The sequence below is a fragment of the Pongo abelii genome, chromosome 20 (assembly GCF_028885655.2).
Source record: "Pongo abelii isolate AG06213 chromosome 20, NHGRI_mPonAbe1-v2.0_pri, whole genome shotgun sequence".
NCBI classification, from domain to species: Eukaryota; Metazoa; Chordata; class Mammalia; order Primates; family Hominidae; genus Pongo; species Pongo abelii.
This window is the reverse complement of record NC_072005.2, coordinates 22515930-22539877: the sequence shown is the minus strand read 5'-3', so window position 1 is coordinate 22539877 and position 23948 is coordinate 22515930. Positions and strand designations below refer to the sequence as shown.

Here is a 23948-nt window from a genome sequence, read left to right as displayed (position 1 = left end):
ACTCTCACCTATGGTATAAAGTCTTTGGATTGTACACAGTGTGTCATCACAGAGCCCAGCACACAGATGAGATTGACTTGCATGTATGGACAACCAAGCACCTGTTAAAACTGTGACCCTCACAGATGGACAGACCGCAGTTGTGAATCCCACACATGGATGCAGTCCACAGTTGGAATTGTGACTGTCATACGTGACCATCCATCCAGATTTGGGTTAGCAAAACTGTTTTTTTTTTGAGATGGAGTCTTGCTCTGTCACCAAGGCTGGAGTGCAGGAGTGCAGTGGCACTATCTCGGCTCACTGCAAGCTCTGCCTCCCAGGTACATGCCATTCTCCTGCCTCAGCCTCCTGAGTAGCTGAGACAACAGGTGCCTGCCACCACGCCTGGCTAATTTTTTGTATTTTTAGTAGAGACAGGGTTTCACCGTGTTAGCCAGGATGGTCTTGATCTCCTGACCTTGTGATCCACCCACCTCGGCCTCCCAAAGTGCTGGGATTACAGGTGTGAGCCACTGCACCCAGTGAAAGCAAAACATTTTTAAATGCAGCTCATAGGAAAGTGAGGGCTCTCTTACCTGAACCCAGAAAATTGGAGAGATGTTAACTCTCATAACTGGGCTTAGAGACACAGATACAATCATAGGTTTATACCAGCATGAAAATCTCAGGCTGGATTGTGGCTCTCATGCAAACCATATAAAGCCCTAGGATAGTACAGAGAGTGTCCTAAAAGGGCCAAGCACACAGGTGAGATGATGACACCCCTGTGCGCACCCTGACAACAGTAAAGACTGTCATTTTCCCACATGAACCCAGCCCACTTTTGAGGTTCTGAACCTCACACCCAAAGGCAGTTGAAAGTTGAAAAATTGAATCACGTACATGGATCTGGTCCACTGATGGGTTGCTGACTCTCAGACCAAGATTCAGCACACCTGTGAGCCTCTGACTCCACTAAGGGAACACAGTTCCACTAAGGGAACACAGTTCATGTGAGGGATTGAGGATTTAATACACAGATCCAGTTCACCTTTGAGATGGTGACTCGTGTAATTAGACCCAACATACAGTAGGTATTGACTCTCGTACCTTGAATCAGATATGTATGGGATCGTTAATCTCATTCTTAGACCTTCTTGCATGTGTGATTGTACAATACAGCTCTTCCCAGCACCTGAGTGATTTGACCCTTCTGCCTAGGTCCTACAGGTGAAATTGTGGCATATCACTGAACCCAGCATCTAGGTGATGTGAGCCTATACTTTTGCCTTAGCACGTTCCACAGAGGGCATTGTGACATTTTGCTGGCCCTAGAACCCAGTGGAAGTGACGTTCCTCTACTTCTTGGTCTCTGCCCAAGAACAGATTGTGATATGTCACTGGGCTCAACACCTAGGTGATGTGACTTTCCTCTCCTGCCTGGACCAAACACTTTTGTGATGCAAATCTGTTTGGGCCCTGGCTACAGAGGTATTATAACATATCTGTTCATTAATCACCTAGGTGATGTGACTCTTCTCTTCTGCTTGGGCCCTGACAAAATGGGGGATTTTGACACATCACTAAATCCACCATTTAAGTGATGCTACTCTTCTGTTTTCCCTGGGCCCTGCATATCTTGGGTATTGTTATATATAGCTGGGCATCATTCCTTCAGGGTGGAAGGCTCCTGCCTGGGCCCTGCCCATGAGGGGCTTTGTAAAATATCTCTTCCTCCATCACCTAAGAGATGTGATTCTCTTCTTTTGCCTGCATCCTGCCCACAGAAAATGTGGTAATATATTGCTGGACCCAGTCATCAGATGATGTGTCTCTCCTGCCAAGGCTGTGCCCACAGAGAGCATTTTGACATATCACTGGGCTCAGCACCCAGGTGAAATGACTCTGCTGCCTATACTCTGCTTTAAGAGGGGATTGTAATACATCTGTGGCTGAGCACCTAGGTGATATGACTTCTGCCTGGTTCTGACCTCAGAAAAGATTGTGACATATCTTTGCCAAAAACCTTCATGATGTGAATCTGCTGCCCACTTCCTACTGACAGGTAGGATTGTGACATATATTTTGTCCAGCTCGCAGGCTCATTAAATGCTCTTATACCTCAAACCAACCAATAGAAGAGATACTGTCTCCCATAACTAGACTTAGGAAAATGAGAGAGATTGTGGGTCTTCTCTATGTATTAAGTCATAAAAGACTACTATTTTTTACATATTATACAAAGCCCTTGAGTGGTACGAAAGTATCATTACAGGGCACACTAAACAGGTGAGAATGTGTTTCTTATATGCACATACCACCAACTATTAAGACTGTCACCCTCACAGACAGAGCCCATTGGAGAGGTCCTGACTTTCACACATTGACACAGCCCACAGTTTGGATTGTGACCATCATATGTGAACATCCAGCTACAGTTGGGATGGTGACTCATTTCTAATTCTGGCAAGTTAGATCCTTTCTACTTGGATGTATTCAATGGAGAGATGTTGACTCTTATTCCTGGGTTTGGGGCCACAGATAGGATCATGAGTCTGTAGAAGCACAAAGGTCTCAGAGCATACTGTGACTTTAATCAGTATATATACACCCACATATATATACATTATCATATATATACATTATCATATATATCATATATATACATTATCATATATACACATTATCATATATATATATAATGTCCCTCAGGTAATACATATATGTGTATATATATGTGTGTATATATGTATATATGTATATATGTATTATATGTATATATGTATATATGTATTATCTGTATTATATGTATATATGTATTATATATAATACATATATAATATATGTATTATATATAATACATATATAATATATGTATTATATATAATACATATATAATATATGTATTATATATAATACATATAATATATAAGACATAATATATGTATATATTATATATGTATATATGAATATATGTATATATCATACATATATATGTATGATATATATGATTATATCATACATATATAATATATACATATATATCATACATATATAATATATGTATATATTATATATATAATATACATGTATATATTATATATATAATATACATGTATTGTATATATATGTATCACATATATATATAATGTCCCTCAGGTAATACAAACGGTGTCCTGACAGAGCATGTCACAGAGGCGAGATTATGACACTCATATATATACCCAGCTGGCAGTAAATATTGTCATTCTTCCACATGAACATAGCTGACTGTTGAGATTCTGAATCCCACATCCAAAGAAAGTTGAAGATGGAAAATTGATTCATACATGGATTCGGTTCACAGGTGGGTTGGTGACTCTAAGACCAAGATCCAGCATATCTGTGAATCTTTGACTCCACTAAAGGAGTCTGTGGGAGGGATTGAGGTTCTTATAGATGGATTCAGCAAACTGTTGAGATTGTGGGCTATACACCTATATCCAACATACAGGAGGTGGTGCCTCTCATACCTAGAACCAAGACATGTTCAGGATGCTTAATCTCATCTCTGGACCTTCCTGCAGCTGTGATTGTGACATATACCTCAGCCTAGCACTTGAGCAATTTTATGCTCCTGCCTGTGCTCAGCCCACAGACTGGGTAGTGACATCTTGCTGCACCCAGCACTTAGTCAATGTCTTGGATCTGCCCATAGAGACAACTTTGACATATTGTGGCTCCTCGCACTTAGGTTATGTGACTCTCCTGCCTGTGTTTTGCCCACATGGGCCATTGTGACATATTGCTGAGTCCAACATGAAGGTGATGTAATCCTCCACCCTGTCCTCTGCCTACAGAAGGCATTGTCACATACCTTTTGGTCCTTCACACGGTGATGTTACTCTCTGGCTCACTCCTCTTTCAAGGGGCATTGGGACATACTGCTGTTCCCAGCACCTAGGTTATGTGAATTTTTCCACTGTTTCGGCTGTGCCCAATGAGGAGTTATGAAGTATCTCTGGGCCCAGCACCTATTTGACTCTTCTTTTTCTTTTTCTTGTCTTTTCTTTCTTTCTTTTTTTTTTTTTTTTGAGACAAAGTCTCACTCTGTTGCCTAGGCTGGAATGCAGTGGCACGATCTCAGCTCACTGCAGGTTCCACCTCCCAGGCTCAAGCGATTCTCTTGCCTCAGCTTCATGAGAAGTTGGGATTATAGGTACCCACAACCATGCCTGGCTAATTTTGTATTTTTAGTAGAGACAGGGTTTCACCATGTTGGCCAAGCTGGTCTTGAACTCCTGACCTCAGGCGATCCACCTGCCTTGGCCTCCCAAAGTGCTAGGATTACAGGCGAGAGCCACCATGCCCGGCCAGGTGAGAAAGCATCAGTATGACAAGGGCCATTTATAACTCTTGAGTTCTTAACAAAAGATGATATCTGCAAAATTAAGTGTTCTATTTAAGAAAACATTGAGCAAGCTTATCCTGCATTTCTACACAAAGAGCACAACAACAATATAATCCACAACAGTAAAGCAAAATAAGTAAAATTATCCCAAGTAAACTAAATAAGGGCAAATGTTGGGAAGAAGCTGATATGGGTTTGCTACCTGATTCCAATATGTGTTCAGAATTAGAATACTGATCCGGATTTTTTTTTTTTTTTGAGATGGAGTCTCGCTCTGTTGGCCAGGCTAGAGTGCAGTGGTGCAATCTTGGCTCACTGCAACTCCGCCTCCCGGGTTCAAGTGATTCTCCTGCCTTAGCCTCCTGAGTAGCTGGGATTACAGGCATGTGCCACCATGCCCGGCTAATTTTTGTATTTTTAGTAGAGACACAGTTTCACCATGTTGGCCAGGCTGGTCTCGAACTCCTGACCTTGTGATCCACCCGCCTCAGCTTCCCAAAGTGCTGGGATTACAGGCATGAGCCACCGCGCCTGGCCCCTGCTCTGGATTTTTATGTTACCCATCTCTCTTGTTTCTTTAGAGCTGAAGTCAGAGATCACTGGTGTGTTCACAGGAATAAGCAGAATTAGTCTAAATAGCAGGGAAAATACTCAAAAGCAACAAATGAGACTAATGTCTAATAACAGATGTACCATAGTTCTTGAAACATAATTTTTTTCTCTCTCCAGTCTTCCATTTCTACTAAAGACAAATCATGGTAAAACTGATTTACTTGCATAAAAAGCTTTAGTCTTAGAGTTGGCCTGATTATTTGTATAAAGTGCAGCAAAAATAATTATTTTTCACATAGGTTTTTAAAATTGGCTTTGATGTAACTATATTCCATTAAAGGAATATCAGAAAAGACTTTTAAAAGCCAAGCCCAGCCATGGGTTTGTACCATCAAATACCTACGAGTTGGTTGAATGTCTCTCTTCTTGGGGTCCCAGGATAACTTCAGGCTCCTGGTTCTGTCAGAAAGAGACATTCCTGGCCAGGCATGGTGGCTTACACTTGTAATCCCAGCACTGTGGGAGGCCAAGGTGAGTGGATCACCTGAGGTCAGGAGTTTGAGATGAGCCTGCTCAACATGGTGAAAACCCATCTTTACATGAAATACTAATATTAGCTGGGTGTGGTAGCATTCACCTGTAGTCTCAGTTACTCAGGCAGTTGAGGCAGGAGGATCACTTGAACCTGGGAAGCAGAGGTTGCAGTGAGTTGAAATCACACCGTTGTACCCCAGGCTGGGTGATAGAAGGAAACTCTGTCTAAAAAAAAAAGAAATGACATTCCTTACTTACCATGGGTAGGAACCCTGCACAGGGACTGTGTAGACAAATTCAGAAGCCATCTCTGTCTGAAAAACAAACAATGACCAAAAACAAAACAAAACAAAACAAAACAAAAAACAGGTGGGCATGGTAATGTGTTCCTATAATCTTGGGTACTCAGGAGGCTGAGGCATGAGAGTCACCTGAACCTGGGAGGTGGAGGTTGGAGTGAGGTAATCACGCCACTGCAATCCAGCCTGGGCAACAGAGTGAGACTTTATCTCAAAAATAATAAAAAAAAAAACTTGCCTTCTTAAAGATTATTAAAAAGGCAAAAACCTTTCCTTTTTGATAGAGGAAAGACTTAGCTTTCCAAACTATTTGTCTCCTGTGTTTTTTTTTCTTGTAGTTTCTTCAAAAGGCAGACAAAAATTTTTCATTTTTCAAAATGTAATATAAAAATCTTGTTTAAAAGAGAAAGCCTACATTTCACGTTTAAATTAGTGTACTATTGATGTCAAACCCAGTTTTTTTTTTTTTTTGAGATGGAGTTTCACTCTTGTCACCCAGGCTGGAGTGCAGCAGCATGATCTTGGCTCACCGAAACCTCTGCCTCCTGGGCTCAAGCAGTTCTCCTGCCTCAGCCTCCCTAGTATTTGGGGTTACCGGCATGCGCAACCACACTTGGCTAATTTTTGTATTTTTAGTAGAGACGGGTTTCACCATGTTATTCAGGCTGGTCTCAAACTCCTGACCTCAAGTGATCCTCCCTCCTTGGCTCCTGAAGTGCTAGGATTACAGGTGTGAGCCACTGCACCTGGCCAAAACAAGTTTTTAATAAAATCTTATCTACAAATCTATCCAATCTTAATCAGTTTGACCATAAGGCAAGATTTTCATAAACCTTTAATAACTGCAATTTTTGTTAAGGAACAGATCTGTGCTTTAAAAACAAAAAACAAAAAACAAAAAACAAACCTGTTGTACTTATATTCCAATGTTTAATTTATTTTAAAAAACTGAATACAGGCTGGGCATTGTGGCTCATGCCTGTAATCCCAACACTTTGGGAGGCCGAGGCAGACAGATCACCATTGGTCGGAAGCTTGAGACCAGCCTGACTAACATGGAGAAACCCCGTCTCTACTAAAAACACAAAATTAGCCAGGCATGGTGGCACATGCCTCTAATCCCAGCTACTAGGGAGGCTGAGGCAGGAGAATTACTTGAACCTGGGAGGTGGAGGTTGCGGTGAGCCGAGATTGCACCACTGCACTCCAGCTTGGGCAACAAGAATGAAACTCTGTCTCAAAAACAAAAAACAAAAACCAAAAAACAAAAAAACCTGAATAATATCTCTTTAACTTTAGCCAACATGTTCACACAGAATTTTTTTACAAGATGAATTTTTACAAAACTTCCAAAACTTGCTCAAACCTTCATCTCAATCCTAACTTAAAACAACTCTTTAGCCCTCTAAACTAGGCCAAAAAAAAAAATAACATTTTTATGCCATCTTATGATCATTTAAAAGCACATTCTACTTTTCTTACACATCTTGCATGTAAAGCTGCTTTTATTTCCCGAAGATTACTTATGTCACATGAGATAAAAGGCATTACATCTGTTCCTTTTCTGAAAAAAAATTAGACTTAAGCATTTATTATTTTTAAGCCAATTAATCAGAACTCTTTCATATGTAAATATCACACATGGCTGGGTGCGGTGGCTCATGCCTGTAATCCCAGCACTTTGGGAGGCCAAGGTGGGCAGATCACTTGAGGTCAGGAGTTCGAGACCAGCCTGGCCAACATGGTGAAACCCTGTCTCTACTAAAAGTACAAAAATTAGCCAGGCATGGTGGCAAATTCCTGTAATCCCAGCTATTCGGGAGGCTGAGGCAGGAGAATCACTTGAACTTGGGAGGCGGAGTTTGCGGTGAGCCAAGAATGCGCCATTGCACTCCAGCCCTGATAACAACAGCAGAACTCCATCTCAAAACAAACTAACAAACAAAAAAACAAAGGATAGTTGCACTGAATAACAGAAAAGATAAGAAAGAAAGAGGAGAGAAGGAAAGAAAAGCATTGCCTGAGGCAGGTTGGGGAAAGGGAGGAGATCAGGGACGCCAGTGAAAAACCCACCCATTGCAGAGACACTGAGAAATTCAGGTGGCGACTTCTCAGTCATGAAGGTATCTTTTCCAGCAATTTCATTAGCTCTCAAGTTTCCCCCTTTTTAAAATATATATATATGTATTTATTATACTTTAAGTTCTAGGGTACATGTGTGCAACTTGCAGATTTGTTACATATGATCATTAAAAAGTCAGGAAACAACAGGTGCTGGAAAGAATGTGGAGAAATAGGAACAGTTTTACACTGTTGGTGGGACTGTAAACTAGTTCAACCATTGTGGAAGACTGTGGTGATTCTTTAGGGATCTAGAACTAGAAATACCATTTGACCCAGCCATCCCATTACTGGGTATATACCCAAAGGAATATAAACCATGCTGCTATAAAGACACATGCACATGTATGTTTATTGCAGCACTACTCACAATAGCAAAGACTTGGAACCAACCCAAATGTCCAACAATGATAGACTGGATTAAGAAAATGTGGCACATATACACCATGGAATACTATGCAGCCATAAAAAATGATGAGTTCATTTCCTTTGTAGGGACACGGATGAAACTGGAAACCATCATTCTCAGCAAACTATCACAAGGGCAAAAAACCAAGCACCGCATGTTCTCACTCATAGGTGGGAACTGAGCAATGAGAACACTTGGACACAGGAAGGGGAACATCACACACTGGGACCTGTTGTGGGGTGGGGAGAAGGGGGAGGGATAGCATTAGGAGATATACCTAAAGTTTCCCCTTTTGAGGAGAATAGAAGCTCCCCATGTCTTATGATCCTGTACATGCCTAATCGTGTCACACAAAACTGTCAGCAAAGAGCACAGGGAAAATTAATCTAAAAAGTGCAGTGGCACGATATTGGCTCACTAGAACCTCTGCCTCCTGGGTTCAAGACATTCTCCTGTCTCAGCCTCCTGAGTAGCTGGGATTACAGGCATGAGCCACTGTGCCTGGCCTGCCTCATCAATTTTTTAACCAAGAGTGACATTACTGAGAGGGGCCTCTAACCCCCTAAATTTTTTTTTTTTTTTTGAGCCAGAGTTTCCCTCTTGTTGCCCAGGCTGGAGTGCAATGGCACGATCTTGGCTAACCGCTACCTCCGCCTCCGGTGTTCAAGTGATTCTCCCACCTCAGCCTCCTGAGTAGCTAGGATTGCAGGCATGTGTCACCACACCCAGCTAGTTTTTGTATTTTTAGTAGAGATAGGTTTGCTCCATGTTGGTCAGGCTGGTCTCGAACTTCTGACCTCAGGTGATCCACCTGCTTCAGCCTCCCAAAGTGCTGGGATTACAGACATGAGCCACTGTGCCCGGCCAACCCCTTAAATCTTAGAAAGGACTTGAACTTTCATAACTGGGTCCTCAAGCTTTTTATTAAGAGAGGTCTTTAACCCAGTATGTCTTAGGAGAGACTGTAATGCTTCTATGTTGGGCCTCTAACCCAATCCCATTTTTTACCCTGATAGAATGTACCCCACTAGTTACCCAAAATTGGCTAATTGGTGCTGCAGTTTATTTCCTTTGGTTCAGTTTTCTCCTCAGTATAGTCCCTTTATAGTTTTCCAGAAAGCTGTTACTGAAAAGGGCTTTTAATCCAGACCCCAAGAAGTCAGGGTGAGCCCATGCAGTAAAATGAAAGCAAGTTTATTAGAGAAGTAAAGAAAGAAACAAACAAAAAATGGCTGCTCCATAGGCAGAGCAGCTAATGTAATTCTTGTCTCTTAAATTGGCTTTGACCATAGGAGGGATTGAGACAATTCTGTAAGCCCAGCACCTAGGTGATGTGACTTTCATCTTTTGTTTGGACCCTGTGCACAAAAGGAAGAGTGGCTTATCACTGGACCTCACACACAGGTGATGTAACACTTCTGTCCAGGGTAATTGTGATATGTTCCTGTGCCCATCACCCAGATAATGTGACTCGTCTCTTTTCCTGAGACCTTCCTAAGCGGGGATTGTGACATATTGCTTGGCCCAGTACCTATGTGATGTGACTCTTCTCTCATACCATTGACTTTCACCTAGGGTAGTTGTGACATATAGCTGGGCCCAGCCCCTGGGTTATGTGACTCTTTTGATTATCCTCAGCTCTACCTACAAGGAGTACTGGGAAATATATCTTTGGGCCCCTCAATTAGGTGATGTGACTCCCCTTCCTGGGCTCTTTCCTCAGGAGGTATTGTGACATATTCCTGGACCAAGTGCCCTGGTAATGTAACTCTTATCTAATGCTTGGACTCTACCCAAGGAGAGATTGTAATGTATCACTGGATCCAGCACCTAGGTTATGTGACTTTCCTCTTTTGTCTGAGTCTTGCATAAATTGTGTATTGTGACAAATAACTGGGTCTAAAACCTAGGTGATGAGACTCTTCTGCATGGGCCCTGCCTACAGGGGTATTATGACATATCTTTTTTTTTAATCACCTATGTGATGTGACTTTGTTTGCATCTGTGTGTGTCCTGGCCCTGCCAAAAGTGGGGATTGTAACATATCACTAAACTTAGTACCAAGGTGTTATGACTCTCCTTGTTTGCCTGGGCCCTGCGTGTATTTGGTACTGTGACGTATGGCTGAGACAAATACCTAGGGCATGAGAGCCTCCTGCCCGGGTCCTGCTCACTAGAAGCCTTTTGGCTTATCTCTGCATCCATTAACTAGGAGATGTGACTCTTCTTTTCTGTCTGGGTTCTGTAAAAACAAGTGATTGTGACATATCATCAAACCCAGCAACTAGACGATGTGATTTTTCTTCCCTGCTTGAGCCCTGGATATGCTGTGTATTGTGATATATGGCTGGGTCCAGCATCAAGGTAATGTGACTCTCCTAAATGGAGTCTGCCCACAGGAGTATTATGACATATCTTTACATTTATCACTTTGGTTATGTGACTTTTTATTTCCCTGAGCCCTCTTGAATTAGGAATTGTGTCATATCGCTGAACCTAGCACCTAGGTGATGTGACTCTGTTTTATTGCCTGGGTTCTGCATTTTTAAAGTATTGTGACATGTCCTTGACCACAACACCTAAAGAATTGGGAGGTACCTGCTTGTACTCTGCCTACTGGTGGGGGGGGGGCATTGTGACATATCTCTGGGCCCATCGTTGATGGGCTTCATTTGACCCTCCTCTCCTACCCATGCTTTGTCGATAAGAGAGATTGTGACATATTTCTGGAACCAGAACCTTAGTGATGTGACTCTTCTCTCCTGCTGAAGCCATGCCCACACAAGGGAAAGTGACTTATCCCTGGACCCAGCACATAGGTGATGTAATTCTTCTGCCTGGTTTTTGTACCCAGGAGCCATTATAATCCATCTCTGGGCCCATCATTTAAATGATGTGACTATCCTTTTCTTCCTGAGCCCTATTCACAGGGAAAATAGTGACACATCTGTGGGGTTCTCACCTAAATGATGTGACTCTCCTGCCTGGGCTCACCTCTCAAGGGAATTGTGACATATTACTGGACCAAGCACCTAGGTGATGTGGCTCTGACAAAGGAGAAATTGTGATGTACCACTGTTTCCAGCACCTAAGAGAACTGACTCTCCTCTTTTCATGAGCCCTGCATTTATTGTGTATTGTGACATATGGCTTGGTCCAACACCTAGGTGATGTGACTCTCTACTTCTTCCTGGGCCAAGCCAAAGGAGAGGATTGTGACATATCACTGGATGCAGCACCTAGGTGATGTAAATCTTTTCTTTTGCTGAGCCATGCATATTTTTGGTATTGTGACATGTCACTGGACCGAAAACCTTCAGGACTGGATCAGAGGCTACCGAATAATCCCCGCCCATAGGCGGCCTTGTGACATATGTCTGCATCTATCACCAAAGTGATGTGACTCTTTTTCTGCCTGCATCCTGCACATAGAGAAGATTGTGACATATCGCTGGGCCCAGTAACCAGGTGATGTGTCTTTTCTGGCAGGTCTTTTCCCACAGGGAGCATTGTGAAATACCACTGGGCTCAGCCACCAGGTTTTGTGACCCTTCTGCCTGTGCCCTGCTTCCAGGAAATGTTGTGACATTCCTCATACAGCACCCAGGTGATGTGACTCTTCTGCTCATTTTCTACTTATACTTGGGATTGTGACAAATATCCTGGCCCAACTCCTAGGTGCTATGATGATTCCCATACCTGGAATCAGCCAATAGGGAGATAGTGTCTCTTGTATTGTAGCTTAGGGAAACAAGTAAGATCCTGGGTGTCTTCTTTGTATGAATGTCATAAAGAATTATCAATCTGACAGGGCACGGTGGCTCATGCCTGTAATCCCAGCACTTTTGGAGGCCAAAGTGGGTGAATCACGAGGTCAGGAGTTGAGGACCAGCCTGGCCAACATAGTGAAACTCCATCTCTACTAAAAATACAAAAATTAGCCAGGTGTGGTGCACGTGCCTGTAATCCCAGCTACTTAAGAGGCTGAGGTGGGGGAATAACTTGAACCTGGGAGGCAGAGGTTGCAGTGAGCTGAGACCATGCCATTGCACTCCAGCTTGGGTGACAGAGTGAGATGAGGCTCCCTCTCAAACAAAAAAAAAAAAAAAAAGAAAGAAAGAAAGAAAGAACTACAAATCTTTGGTGTGTTTCATAAACCATTTGGGTGGCACAAAGAGTGTCTTCACAGGGCTTAGCACACAGCTGAGATTGTTTCTAAAATGCAGAAACTGCCAACTGTTAGGATTGTTACCCTCACACATGGCAAAAGCCAACTAGTGAGCTCCTGAATCTCACAGGTGGACACAATTCAAAGTTGGAATTGTTACTGTCATATATTAAAATTTGGCCACAATTAAGGTGGTGACTCATTAATAAATGCAGTGCATAGGCAGGTGAAGACTCTCCAATCTAGACCCTGCGACTCTCCGACTAGAGAGTGAGGACTCTCTAATCTGGACCTTGCCAACTATGCTCATACCTGAACTTAGGGTCACAGATATAATCATGGGTCTATACTAGCAGAAAGGTCTCAGAGCAGACTGTGACTTTTATGCACACTCTACAAAGCCCTCAGGTGGTGCAGAAAGTGTTCCAACAGAGCTCAGCACACAGGTGAGATTGTGCCACTCATATGCACACCCAGTCAACAGTAAAGATTGTTATTCTGTCTCGTGAAAACAGCCAATGATTGAGCTTCTGAATCTCAGACTTGGAGGCAGTCAAAAGTTAGAAAATTGACTATCATACCTGGATCCCATTCACGGGTGGGTTGGTGACTCTCAGATTCAACACAACTCTGAGGCTGTGAGTTCACTAAGGACATACAGTCCACACGAGGAGTTAAGGGTCTCATGGACAGATTATACTACCATCTAGATTGTGACTCTTTACGTAGGCCCAACATACATGAGCTACTGAATCTTACACCTAGAACCTAGACATATACGGGATTGTTAATCTCATACCTGGACATTCCTGCAGGTGTGATTGTGACATAGATTCTGCCCGTCACATGAGTGATTTAACTCTACTCCCTGGGCCCAGCCCAGAGCTGAAATTATAAAATTTCATGGAAACCAGCCATTAAGTGATGTAGCTGCATGCTCCTGCCTTAGCATTGCCAAAAGGGAGCATTGTGACATATTGCTTGGCCTTGCACCCAGGTGATGTGAGTCTCTTCTGCCTCCATGCTGCCCATAGGCAGCACTGTCACATATCACTTGGCACCACATTCAGGTTATGTGACTCCCCTGCCTGTGCCCTGCCCATATGGGCAATTTTGACATGTTGCTGAGTCCGATACCCGGGTGTTGTAACTCTCTGGCCTGGTCCTGCCTACAAGGTTTTCTGTGACATATCTGTGCACCAATCAACTTTGTGTTTTGATAATCCTCTTCTACCAATTTCTGCTCAAAAGAAGGATTTTGGCAAATAATTGGGACCAGCACCTAGCTGACGTTACTCTACTCTTCTTTCAAGGTTTGGTTTGCAGGGGATGCTGTGACATCTGTAGGCTAACAGACAGGTGATATTCTTCTGCCTTGGCTCTTCCAAAATAAAGCATTTTTACATAGTGCTGTGCCCAGGACCACAGTGACTGAGTCTCCTGCCTAGACACTGCCCACAGAAAGATTGTAACATATCTCTAGACCCATCAACTATTTGATGTGAGTCTCTTCTTTTACCTTGTCTTTTCCCACAAAAGAGACTGTGATATATCTCTGGGCCCAGCACCTAGATGATGTGACTTCTTCTGCCAGGGTCATGCCCATAGAAGGGAGAGTAAGTTAATACCGGGCCTACTGCAGACATGCTGAGATACTTCTGCCTGTTGCTTGCCCACAGGATGCATATGCCATATTTCTGGGCCCATCACCTAGATGATGGGACTCTCCTTTCTGGGACCAGTACACAGTGGGAATTGTGATGCATCGTTTAGCTCAGCAGCTACATGATGTAACTCCCTTCTCATGACAGCCCTCCCCACTTGGGTAATTGCAACGTATAATCTAGCCTAGTTTCTAGGTTACCTGACTCTTATCTTATTCCTGAGACTTACACAGAATCAGCAACTTCTCTGGGCTTCTCACCTAGGTAAGGTTACACTCCTCTCTGATTTCTCCCTTCAGGGAATATTTTGACACATAGCTAGACCCAACACCTGTATGATAAGACTCATATCTGTTGGGCTCTGTCCAAGAAGAAATTGGGATGTATTGCTAGGCTCAGTACCTAAGTTATGTGACTCTTCTCTCCTGCTTGGGCCCTGCATACATTGTGTATTTTGACATGTCATGGGCTCCAACACCTAGGAAATTGGCGACTTCTACCTAGGAAATCGGCGATTTCTATGCCCACAGGAGGCCTTGTGAAGTATCTCTGCATCATGACCTAAGAGATATGACCGTTGTTTTTAGCCTCTGCTTTGCCCACAGGGAAAATTGTGACATATCGCTGGGCCCAGCAACAGGTGATGAATTTGTTTTGCCTGCACCTTGCCCACAGAAAACAGTGGAACATAGCCCTTGGCCTAGCACTGAGGTGATGTTTCTTTTATCCCTGGTCCCTGGCCTCAAAAATGATTGTGACATGACCCTTTCCCAGCACTCAGTTGATGTGACCATCCTGCTCACTCTCTACTGACAAATGGTATCATAACATACATGTTGGCCTGGCTGACAGGTGCAATAATGACTCTGATAGCAGTCACCAGGAGAGATACCGTCTCTTGTAGCTAAGCTTAGAGAAATGGGTAAGATCCTGGGTCTCCTTTTTGTAGGAAGGTCATAGAGAATTTTCACTCCCTCACATACTGTATAAAGCCCTCAGGTGATACAGAGAGTGTCATCACAGGGCCCAGCACACAGGCAAGACTGTTTATCTTGTGTGCACACCCCACCAATTATTAGGATTATTGCATTCACGCAAGGACACAGTGTACTGGTGAGTTCTTGAACTTCATACATGGGTGCAGCTTACAGTTGGAATTGTGACTGTCTTATATAAACACCTGACCACAATTGAGATGGTGACTCATTTCTAAAATCATCTTATAGGCAATCGAGGAATCTCCTCTCTGGACCAAGTCAATTAAAGAGATGTTGATGCTCAAACTTGGGTTTAGGGCCATGAGTACAATCATGGGTTCATACCAGCATGGAGGTCTGAGAGCAAATTCTGACTCTCATGCATAGCATATAAAGCCCTTGAATGGTAGAGAGAGTGTCCTCACAGCACCCAGCACACAGGTAATATTGTGACACTCTTATGCACAGGTAGCCAATAGTAAAGATTGTCATCCTTCCACATGAACACAACCCACTGTTGAGGCTGTGAATCTCCCACTCAGAGGCAGTGGGAAGTTGAAGAATTAACTCTTATATATGGATCTGATCCATAGGCTGGTTGGTTACTCTCAGACCAAGATTTCCCAGAGCTGTGAGGCGGTGGCTTCAATAAGGGGACACAGTCTTCAGGAGGGATTAGGTCTTTTGTGTACAAATACAGTCCATTGTTGAAATTGTGACTCAGGTACTTATACCAAATCTACAAAAGTTGTTGACTCTCATACCTGAAGCTGGGACATATGTGGGATTGCTAATTTCATTTCAGGACCTTCCTGCTGGTGTGATTCTGACGTATGCTTCTGCCCAGAATCTGAGCGATTTGACTTCCCAACCTCTGTCCAGACCCCAGTAGGGATTATGACATATCACTTGACCAAACACTTAGCTGATGTGACCTGTTCTCCTGACTTGGCTCTGCCCATAGAGGGCATTGTGATGCACTGTCAGGCCCTGCACCCAGGTTATGTGATTTCTGCCTGTGCCCTGACCACATTGGCTCTTTTGACATATTGCACTGTCCAATACTCGAGTGATGTTAGACTTCTGCCTGTGTCTTTCCTACAGGGTACATTATGAAATATCTCTGTGCTCATCACCCATGTATGTTGACTGTCTTCTGCATGGATTCTGCTCACAGAGGGATTGGGACATGTCTGGGCTCAGCACTCAGTTGATGTGATGCTTTCCTCTTTTTTTTTTGAGATGGAGTCTCGCTCAGTCACGCAGGCTGGAGTGCAGTAGCACGATCTTGGTTCATTGCAACCTCTGCTCCTGGATTCAAGTAATTCTTCTGTCTCAGCCTCCTGAGTAGCTGGAACTACAGGTGCCTGCCACCACACTTGGTGTATTTGTATTTTTAGTAGAGATGGGGCTTCACCTTGTTGGTCAGGCTGGTCTTGAACTCCTGATCTCAGGTGATGCAACCTCCTCAGCCTCCCAGAGTGCTGGGATTACAGGCGTGAGCCACTGTGCCCAGCCAACGCTTCTCTTTTTCCTATGTTCTGCTCACACAAAAGATAGTGGCCCAGCACAAAGGTGATGTGAGTCTCCTGCCTGGACCCTGCTCACAGGGAGCATTGTGAAATATCTCTGGGCCCATCAACTATTTGATGTGAGTCTCCTCTGTTACCTGGGCTTTGCCTATGGAAGACACTGTGACATATCACTGGGCCCAGCACCCAGGTGGTTTGATTTGCCTCTTCTGACTGGGCCATGCCAACAGATAAATAGTAACTTATCACAGGGTCCAGTACACAGGTGCTGTGGCTCTTCAGCCTGGCCCCTGCCCACAGGTGTCATTGATACATATCTTTGGTCCCAACATGTAGATTATGTGACTTTACTTTATTCTGGGACCTGTACACAGTGGGGATTGTGACATATCGCTAGGCCCAGCATTTATGTGATGTGATTCTTATGCCTAGGCCCTGCCCACTGCAGTGATTATGACATATATCTGGGTGCAGCCCCTAGGTTATGTGACTCTTCTCTTTTCCATGATCCCTACTCATAGCATGAATTGTGACATACGTCAGGTTTTCTCACCTAGGTTATGTGACTTTCTTGTCTTTGCCCGTCCATCAGGGGGCATTGTGACATATTTCTAGTTCCATTATCTGGGTGACTTGACTCTCCTCACCTGCCTGTGCACCACCCAAAGGGGACATTGTGGCAAATGCCTGAACCAATTTTCTACATAATGTGCCTCTTCTCTGTTGCAGGAGACACACCCAAAAAAGGGATTGTGGCATATCTCTGAGCCCAGCACCCAAACGTTGTGACTCTCCTGCCTGAGCTCCTACCTATGAGAGTCACAGAAGACTATGACACTTATGGAAATTACATAAAGCCCTCTGGCAGTACAAAGTTTTATCCCAGGGTCCAACATGCAAGTGAGATTGTGACTTTAATACGCAGACAAAGCTAACACTTAGTATTGTCACCTTCATATATAAACAGAGCCCACTGGTGAGGTTCTAAATCTCACACATAAAAAAAATTCAGTTTGGGGCAGGTGCAGTGGCTCACACCTGTAATCTCAGCACTTTGGGAGGCTGAGGTGGGTGGGTCATGAGGTCAGGAGATTGAGACCATCCTGGCTAACACACGGTGAAACCGTGTCTCTAGTTAAAAGACAAAAAAAATTAACTGAGCATGGTGGTGGGTGCCTGTAGTACCAGCTACTCAGGAGTTGCAGTGAGCTGAGATTGTGCCACTGCACTCCAGCCTTGGTGACCCATCGAGACTCCATCTCAAAAAAAAAAAAAAAAATTCACAGTTGGAATTGTGACTGTGATATGTGAGTCTGCCCATACGTGGAATGCTGACTCATTTCTGGATTTAGCTTAGAAAAATGGTGATGACTCTTTCACCTGGACTCAGCCAAATGGAGAGATGTTGACTCTCTTAACTAGGTGTGATGGTTAATACTGTGTGTCAACTTGATTGGATTGAAGGATACAAAGTATTAATCCTGGGTTTGTCTGTGAGGGTGTTGCCAAAGGAGATTAACAACTGAGTCAGTGGGCTGGAAAAGGCAGACTCACCCTTAATCTGGATGGGCACAATCTAATCAACTGCCAGCGTGGCCAGAATATAAGCAGGCAGAAAAATGTGAAAAGAGAGACTGGCCTAGCCTCCCAGCCTGTATCTTTCTCCTGTGCTGGATGCTTCCTGCCCTTGAACATCAGACTCCAAGTTCTTCAGTTTTGGAACTTGGAGTGGCTCTCCTTGATTCTCAGCCTACAGATGGCCTATTGTGGGATCTAGTGATTGTGTGAGTTAATGCTTAATAAACATACATATATATATACACCATTAGTTCTGTCCCTCTAGAGAACCCTGACTAATACAGATTTTGGTAACAGGAGTGGTTCTAGAGGAACAGAATATTGAGGATGGAGTTCTTTTTTTGATTCTGGGGTTTCTGGAGTTGGCTGCCTAATATGATTAGACCCAAAAATGCTAAAGACTCTACTTCTAATAGTATGGGGAACACTGATAGTCCTTGGGATGAACTGTTTAGAGAGTTATGTAAAATAAATGCATTTGACACTCCTGATTTATCACTCTTGAGAGGTAAGGAGTTTAGTGACTCTATACATACCTTTGACCAGCTGGGCATGGTGGCTCACACCTGTAATCTCAGGACTTTGGGGGGCCGAGGGGGGTGGATCACGAGGTCAGGAGTTCAAGACCAGCCTGGTCAAGATGGTGAAACCCCCGCTCTACTAAAAATACAAAAATTAGCTGGGCATGGTGGCGGGTGCCTGTAATCCCAGCTACTCAGGAGGCTGAGGCAGAGAATTGTTTGAAACCAGGAGGTAGAAGTTTGACCATATGTGGAGAACCAAGGAACATAATGAAGCTCATTGTCCTAAGTTCAGTGGACAAAGTGATGATAGAAAATGATGAACTCAGGGATTCTATCTTTTGGCTTCAGAAGCAGTTACTGAGCCTCAAATCTGCTAAGATTGCCCTGTGTGAGAGTCTCATCTCCTGTAGGTGAAATTGTGGAAAAACAGACACAAACTCTTATTATGTTAGTGACTGACCTGCAATGAAAGGTGTATGCACAGCCTCACAAGGTGTCTACTGTTAAAATGAGGGCATTGATTGGAAAAGAATGGGACCTGGCCACTTGGAATGGGGATGTGTGAGAGGATGCTGATGAAGCTAGGGGCACTGAGTTTGTAAACTCTGATGAGCCTTTTTTGTCAGAAAAAACAGCTTCCCCATCCCCAGTAGTGGCAACATCCCCTTTCTGATCCATGCTGCCATCAGCCTTTCCACCTTTGTCTGAGATAAACCATGCACTGCCTGAGGCAACGGTGATGGCCTCCCCTGAGGAAGTTGCCAGGCAAAATAATGTTGATTCTTCTCAGGAGCCACCCTCAACACCCCTGTTTGCTTCTAGGCATTTATGCAGACTAAAGTCCCAGAGGACCCCTAGAGGTGAGGTTGAGAGTGTGCCCCATGAGGAGGTACACTACACTCAAAAAGAACTGCTTGAGTTTTCTAATTTATATAAACAGAAATCTGGAGAACAGGCTTGGGGATGAATATTAAGGGTGTGGGATTATGGTGGAAGGAGCACAGAGTTGAACCAGGCTGAATTTATTTATATGGACCCACTAATTAGGAACACTGCATTTAATGTTGCAGCTTGGGGAGTTAAAAAAGGTTCTAATAGTTTATTTGCTTGGTTAGCTGATATATGGATTAAAGATGGCCCCCGCTGTGAGCGAGCTGGAAATGCCTGATGTCCCTTGGCTTAATGTAGAGGGAGGAATCAAAAGGCTTAGGGAGATTGGGATACTGGAGTGGATTAGTCACGTTAGACCTACTAATTCCAGCATGGAAGGTCCAGAAGATATACCCTTGACCATCGCCTTGCAAAATAAATTTGTGAAGGCAGCACCTGAATCTTTGAAGAACCTTGTAATTGCTTTTCTTTGCATGTCAGATCTAACAGTGGGAACCGCCGTCACTCAACTACAAAATTTAAATACAATGGGAATAATTGGATCCTGAGGTGGCAGGGGCCAAGTGGTGGCACTCAGCCATCAAAGGCAAGGTGGGCATAGCTACTGTAACGGACAGCAGAGGCTAAACAGCAATCAGAATAGTCTGATTTCTGTAGAGTTCTGGCATTGGCTAATTCATCACAGTGTTCCTAGAAGTAAAATTGATAGGAAATCTACTACATTTCTACTTAATTCATACAAGCAGAAAACTCCTAGGTCGAATGGAAAAAAGACTAATTTGAAATATAAAAACAGAGAATCATGGCCCCTCAATCAATTTCCAGACTTGAGCCAGTTTACAGACCCAGAAGCCCTTGAATAAAGGAGAGGCCGGATTCCCTTGAGGAATGACCCCCTTACACTAACGACAATTTGTGCATTGAATCTTTCTCCCATCTTTCCCCAAGGAGATCTCTGGCCTTTTATGGGGTAACTGTGCATTGGGGAAAGGGAAATGGTTGGACATTTTGGGGACTATTAAACACTGGCTCTGAGGTGATGTTGATTCCAGGGCACCCAAAACATCACTGTGGTCCTCCAGTTAAAGTAGAGGCTTATGGAGGTGAGGTACTTAATAGAAATTTAGCTCAGGTCCAACTTACAGTTGATCAAGTGGGTCCCAAGACTCACTCTGTGGTCATTTCCCCAGTTCCAGAAATCATAATTGGCATAGACATACTTAGCAGATGGCAGAACTCCTACATTGGCTCCCTGACTAGTAGGGTGAGGGCTATTAGGGTGGGAAAAGCCAAATGGAAGCCATTAGAGCTGCCTCTACTTGGGAAAATAGTAAATCAAAAGCAATATTGCATCCATGGAGGGATTGAAGGATTAGTGCCACCATTAAGGACTAAAAAGATGCAGAGGTGGTGATTCCTACCACATCCTCATTCAACTCTTTCATTTGGCAGAAGACAGATGGATTTTGGAGAATTACAGTGGATTATCATAAACTTAACCAAGTGATGACTCCAATTGCAGCTGCTGTACCAGATGTAGTTTCATTGCTTGAGCAAATTAACACATCTCCTGGTACCTGTTATGCAGACATTGACTTAGCAAATGCCCTTTTCTCCATTCCTGTCCATAAGGCCCACCAGAAGCAATTTGCTTTCAGCTGGCAAGGCCAACAATACACCTTTACTGTCCTACCTGAAGGATATATTAACTCTCTGGCTTTGTGTCATAACCTTATTCAAAGAGACCTGTATTGCTTTTTGCTTTTGCTAATATCACAGTTGTCCATTGCATTGATGACATTATGCTGATTGAAACCAGTGAGCAAGAAATAGCAAACACGCCAGATTTATTCATGAGACATTTGCATGCCAGAGGATGGAAAATAAATCTGACTAAAATTTAGGGACCTTCTAGCTCAGTAAAATTTCTAGGGGTCCAGTGGTCCAGGGACTGTCAAGATAGTCCTTCTAAGGTAAAAGGTAAGTTGCTGCATTTGGCCCATCCTACAACCAAGAAAGAGGCACAATGTCTAGTGGGCCTATTTGGGTTTTGGAGGCAACATATTCCTCATTTAGGTGTGTTACTCTGGCTCATTTATTGAGTGACCCAAAAAGCTGCCAGTTCTGAGTGCGGTCCAGAAAAGAAGAAGGCTCTGTAACAGGTCCAGGCTGCTGTGCAAGCTGCTCTGCCACTTGGGCCATATTACCCAGGAGATCCAATGGATCTTTAGGTGTCAGTGAAAAATAAAGATGCTATTTGCAGCCTTTGGCAAGCCCTCTTAGGTGAATCACAGCAGAGGCCTCTAGAATTTTTTTTCTTTCCTTCCTCCCTCCCTCCCTCCCTCCCTCCCTCCCTCCCTCCCTCCCTCCCTCCCTCCCTCCCTTCTTTCTTTCTCTTTCTTTCTTTCTTTCTTTCTCTCTTTCTTTCTTTCTTTCTTTCTTTCTTTCTTTCTTTCTTTCTTTCTTTCTTTCTTTCTTTCTTTCTTTCTTTCTTTCTTTCTTTCTTTCTGGATGGAGTCTTGCTCTTGTCATCCAGGCTGGAATGCAGTGGCATTATCTTGCCTCACTGCAACCTCCACCTCCCAGGTTCAAGCAATCTCCTGCCTCAGCCTCCTGAGTAGCTGGGATTACAGGCACCCACCACCATGCCTGGCTAATTTTTGTATTTTTAGTAGACTTGGGGTTTCACCATGTTGCCCAGGCTGGTCTCAAACTCCTGACCTCAGGTGATCTCCTTGCCTCGGCTTCCCAAAGTGCTGGGATTACAGGCATAAGCCACTGCACCCGGCAGGCTCTAGGATTTTGTAGCAAAGCCCTGCCATTTTCCGCAGATAACTACTCTCCTTTTGAGAGACAGCTCTTGGCCTGTTACTGGGCTTTGGTAAAAACTGAATGTTTGACTATGGTTTATCAAGTCACCATGTGACCTGAACTGCCTGTCATGAACTGGGTGCTTTCTGACCCATCTAACCACAAAGTGGGTCATGCACAACAGCATTCCATCATCAAATGGAAGTGGTATATACGTAATTGGGCTTGAGCAGGTTCTGAAGGCACAAGTAAGTTACATGAGGAAGTGGCTCAAATGCCCATGGTCTCCATTTCTGCCACCCTGCTTCTCTCCCCCAGCCTGCACTGATGACCTAATGGGGAGTTCCCTATGGTCATTTGATAGATGAAGAAAGGACTATGGCCTCATTTACAGACGGTTCTGTATAATATGCAGGCACCCCCTGAAAGTGGACACAGCTGTGGCACTGCAGTTCCTTTCTAGGACATCCCTGAAAGTCAGTGGTGAAGGGAAGTCTTCTTAATGGGCAGAACTTTGAGCAGTGAACCTGGTTGTGCACTTTGCATGGAAGGAGAAATGGCCAGATGTGTGATTACATACTGATTCATGGGCTTTAGCCAATGGTTTGGCTGGATTGCCAGTGACTTGGAAGAAGCATGACTGAAAAATTGGTGACAAAGAAATTTGGGGAAGAGGTATGTGGATGGACCTCCTGAGTGGTCAAAAACTGTGAAGATATTTGTATCCCATGTGAGTGCTAACCAATGGGTGACCTCTGCAGAGGAGGATTTTGATAATCAAGTGGATAGGATGACCTGTTTTGTTGACATGACTCAGCATCTTTCACCAGCTACCCCTGTCATTGCCCAGTAGGCTCATGAACAAAATGGCCATGGTGGCAGAGATACAGGTCACAAAGCGACAAAGTGCTGAATGAAATGGTGATATACTTTGGAATGACAGTTTGGGTCTGCTGAGACCAGAGGTAAATGTTACAGCAGCAGAGAGGCTGCAGTACCACAGACAGGGAACAGGTGTAGTACGTGAAGACTATTAAGAAGAAAGATGAATAAACTTCTTTAACTAAAAAAGAAATACCAAATTTAAAACAAGACACATCCTAAGAACATGTTTGAAAGACTCCCAGAATCTCTAGCAAAGACAATTGTTTTCAGACTATGCCAGGACAAAGCTAAAGATTGTGACAGGTAGCTTTTTAAAAAATGTCCAAATATCAATTAAAGATTACAATGTATACAAAACAGGGCGATACATTCCCATCCAAAATACTGTAAAATTTTCAGAGAAAAAAACCTTAAAAAAAGAAAACAAATTGGGCCGGGTGAGGTGGCTCACACCTGTAATCCCAGCGTTTTGGAAGGAAGTCTAGGATCGCTTGAGCCTAGGAGACCAGCGTGGGCAACATGGTGAAACGCTGCCTCTACTAAAAATTTGTAACAATGCTGCAATTATTATGAGCATGTAAATAATTCGTCATATGAATATATATGTTAAAGTTTATATATGTGCTGCACT

At 43.6% G+C, this 23948-nt stretch overlaps 1 protein-coding gene and 1 long non-coding RNA gene across 2 annotated transcripts in view; one reads left to right on the top strand and one right to left on the bottom strand.

Annotated features, from left to right (window-relative positions):
* The window catches only part of LOC100443599 (zinc finger protein 257), a 247528-nt gene that overhangs the window by 63212 nt on the left and 160368 nt on the right, over positions 1–23948 (bottom strand). Inside the window, 2 exon segments of the mRNA XM_024237296.3 lie at positions 6714–6757; positions 7434–7557. Coding sequence (XP_024093064.3) covers positions 6714–6757; positions 7434–7557 — 168 coding nt within the window.
* On the top strand, positions 10953–17591 carry LOC129051930 (uncharacterized). The gene is made up of 3 exons (XR_008516497.1): positions 10953–11106; positions 11777–11894; positions 17358–17591. It is a non-coding gene; the product is annotated as an uncharacterized LOC129051930 (long non-coding RNA).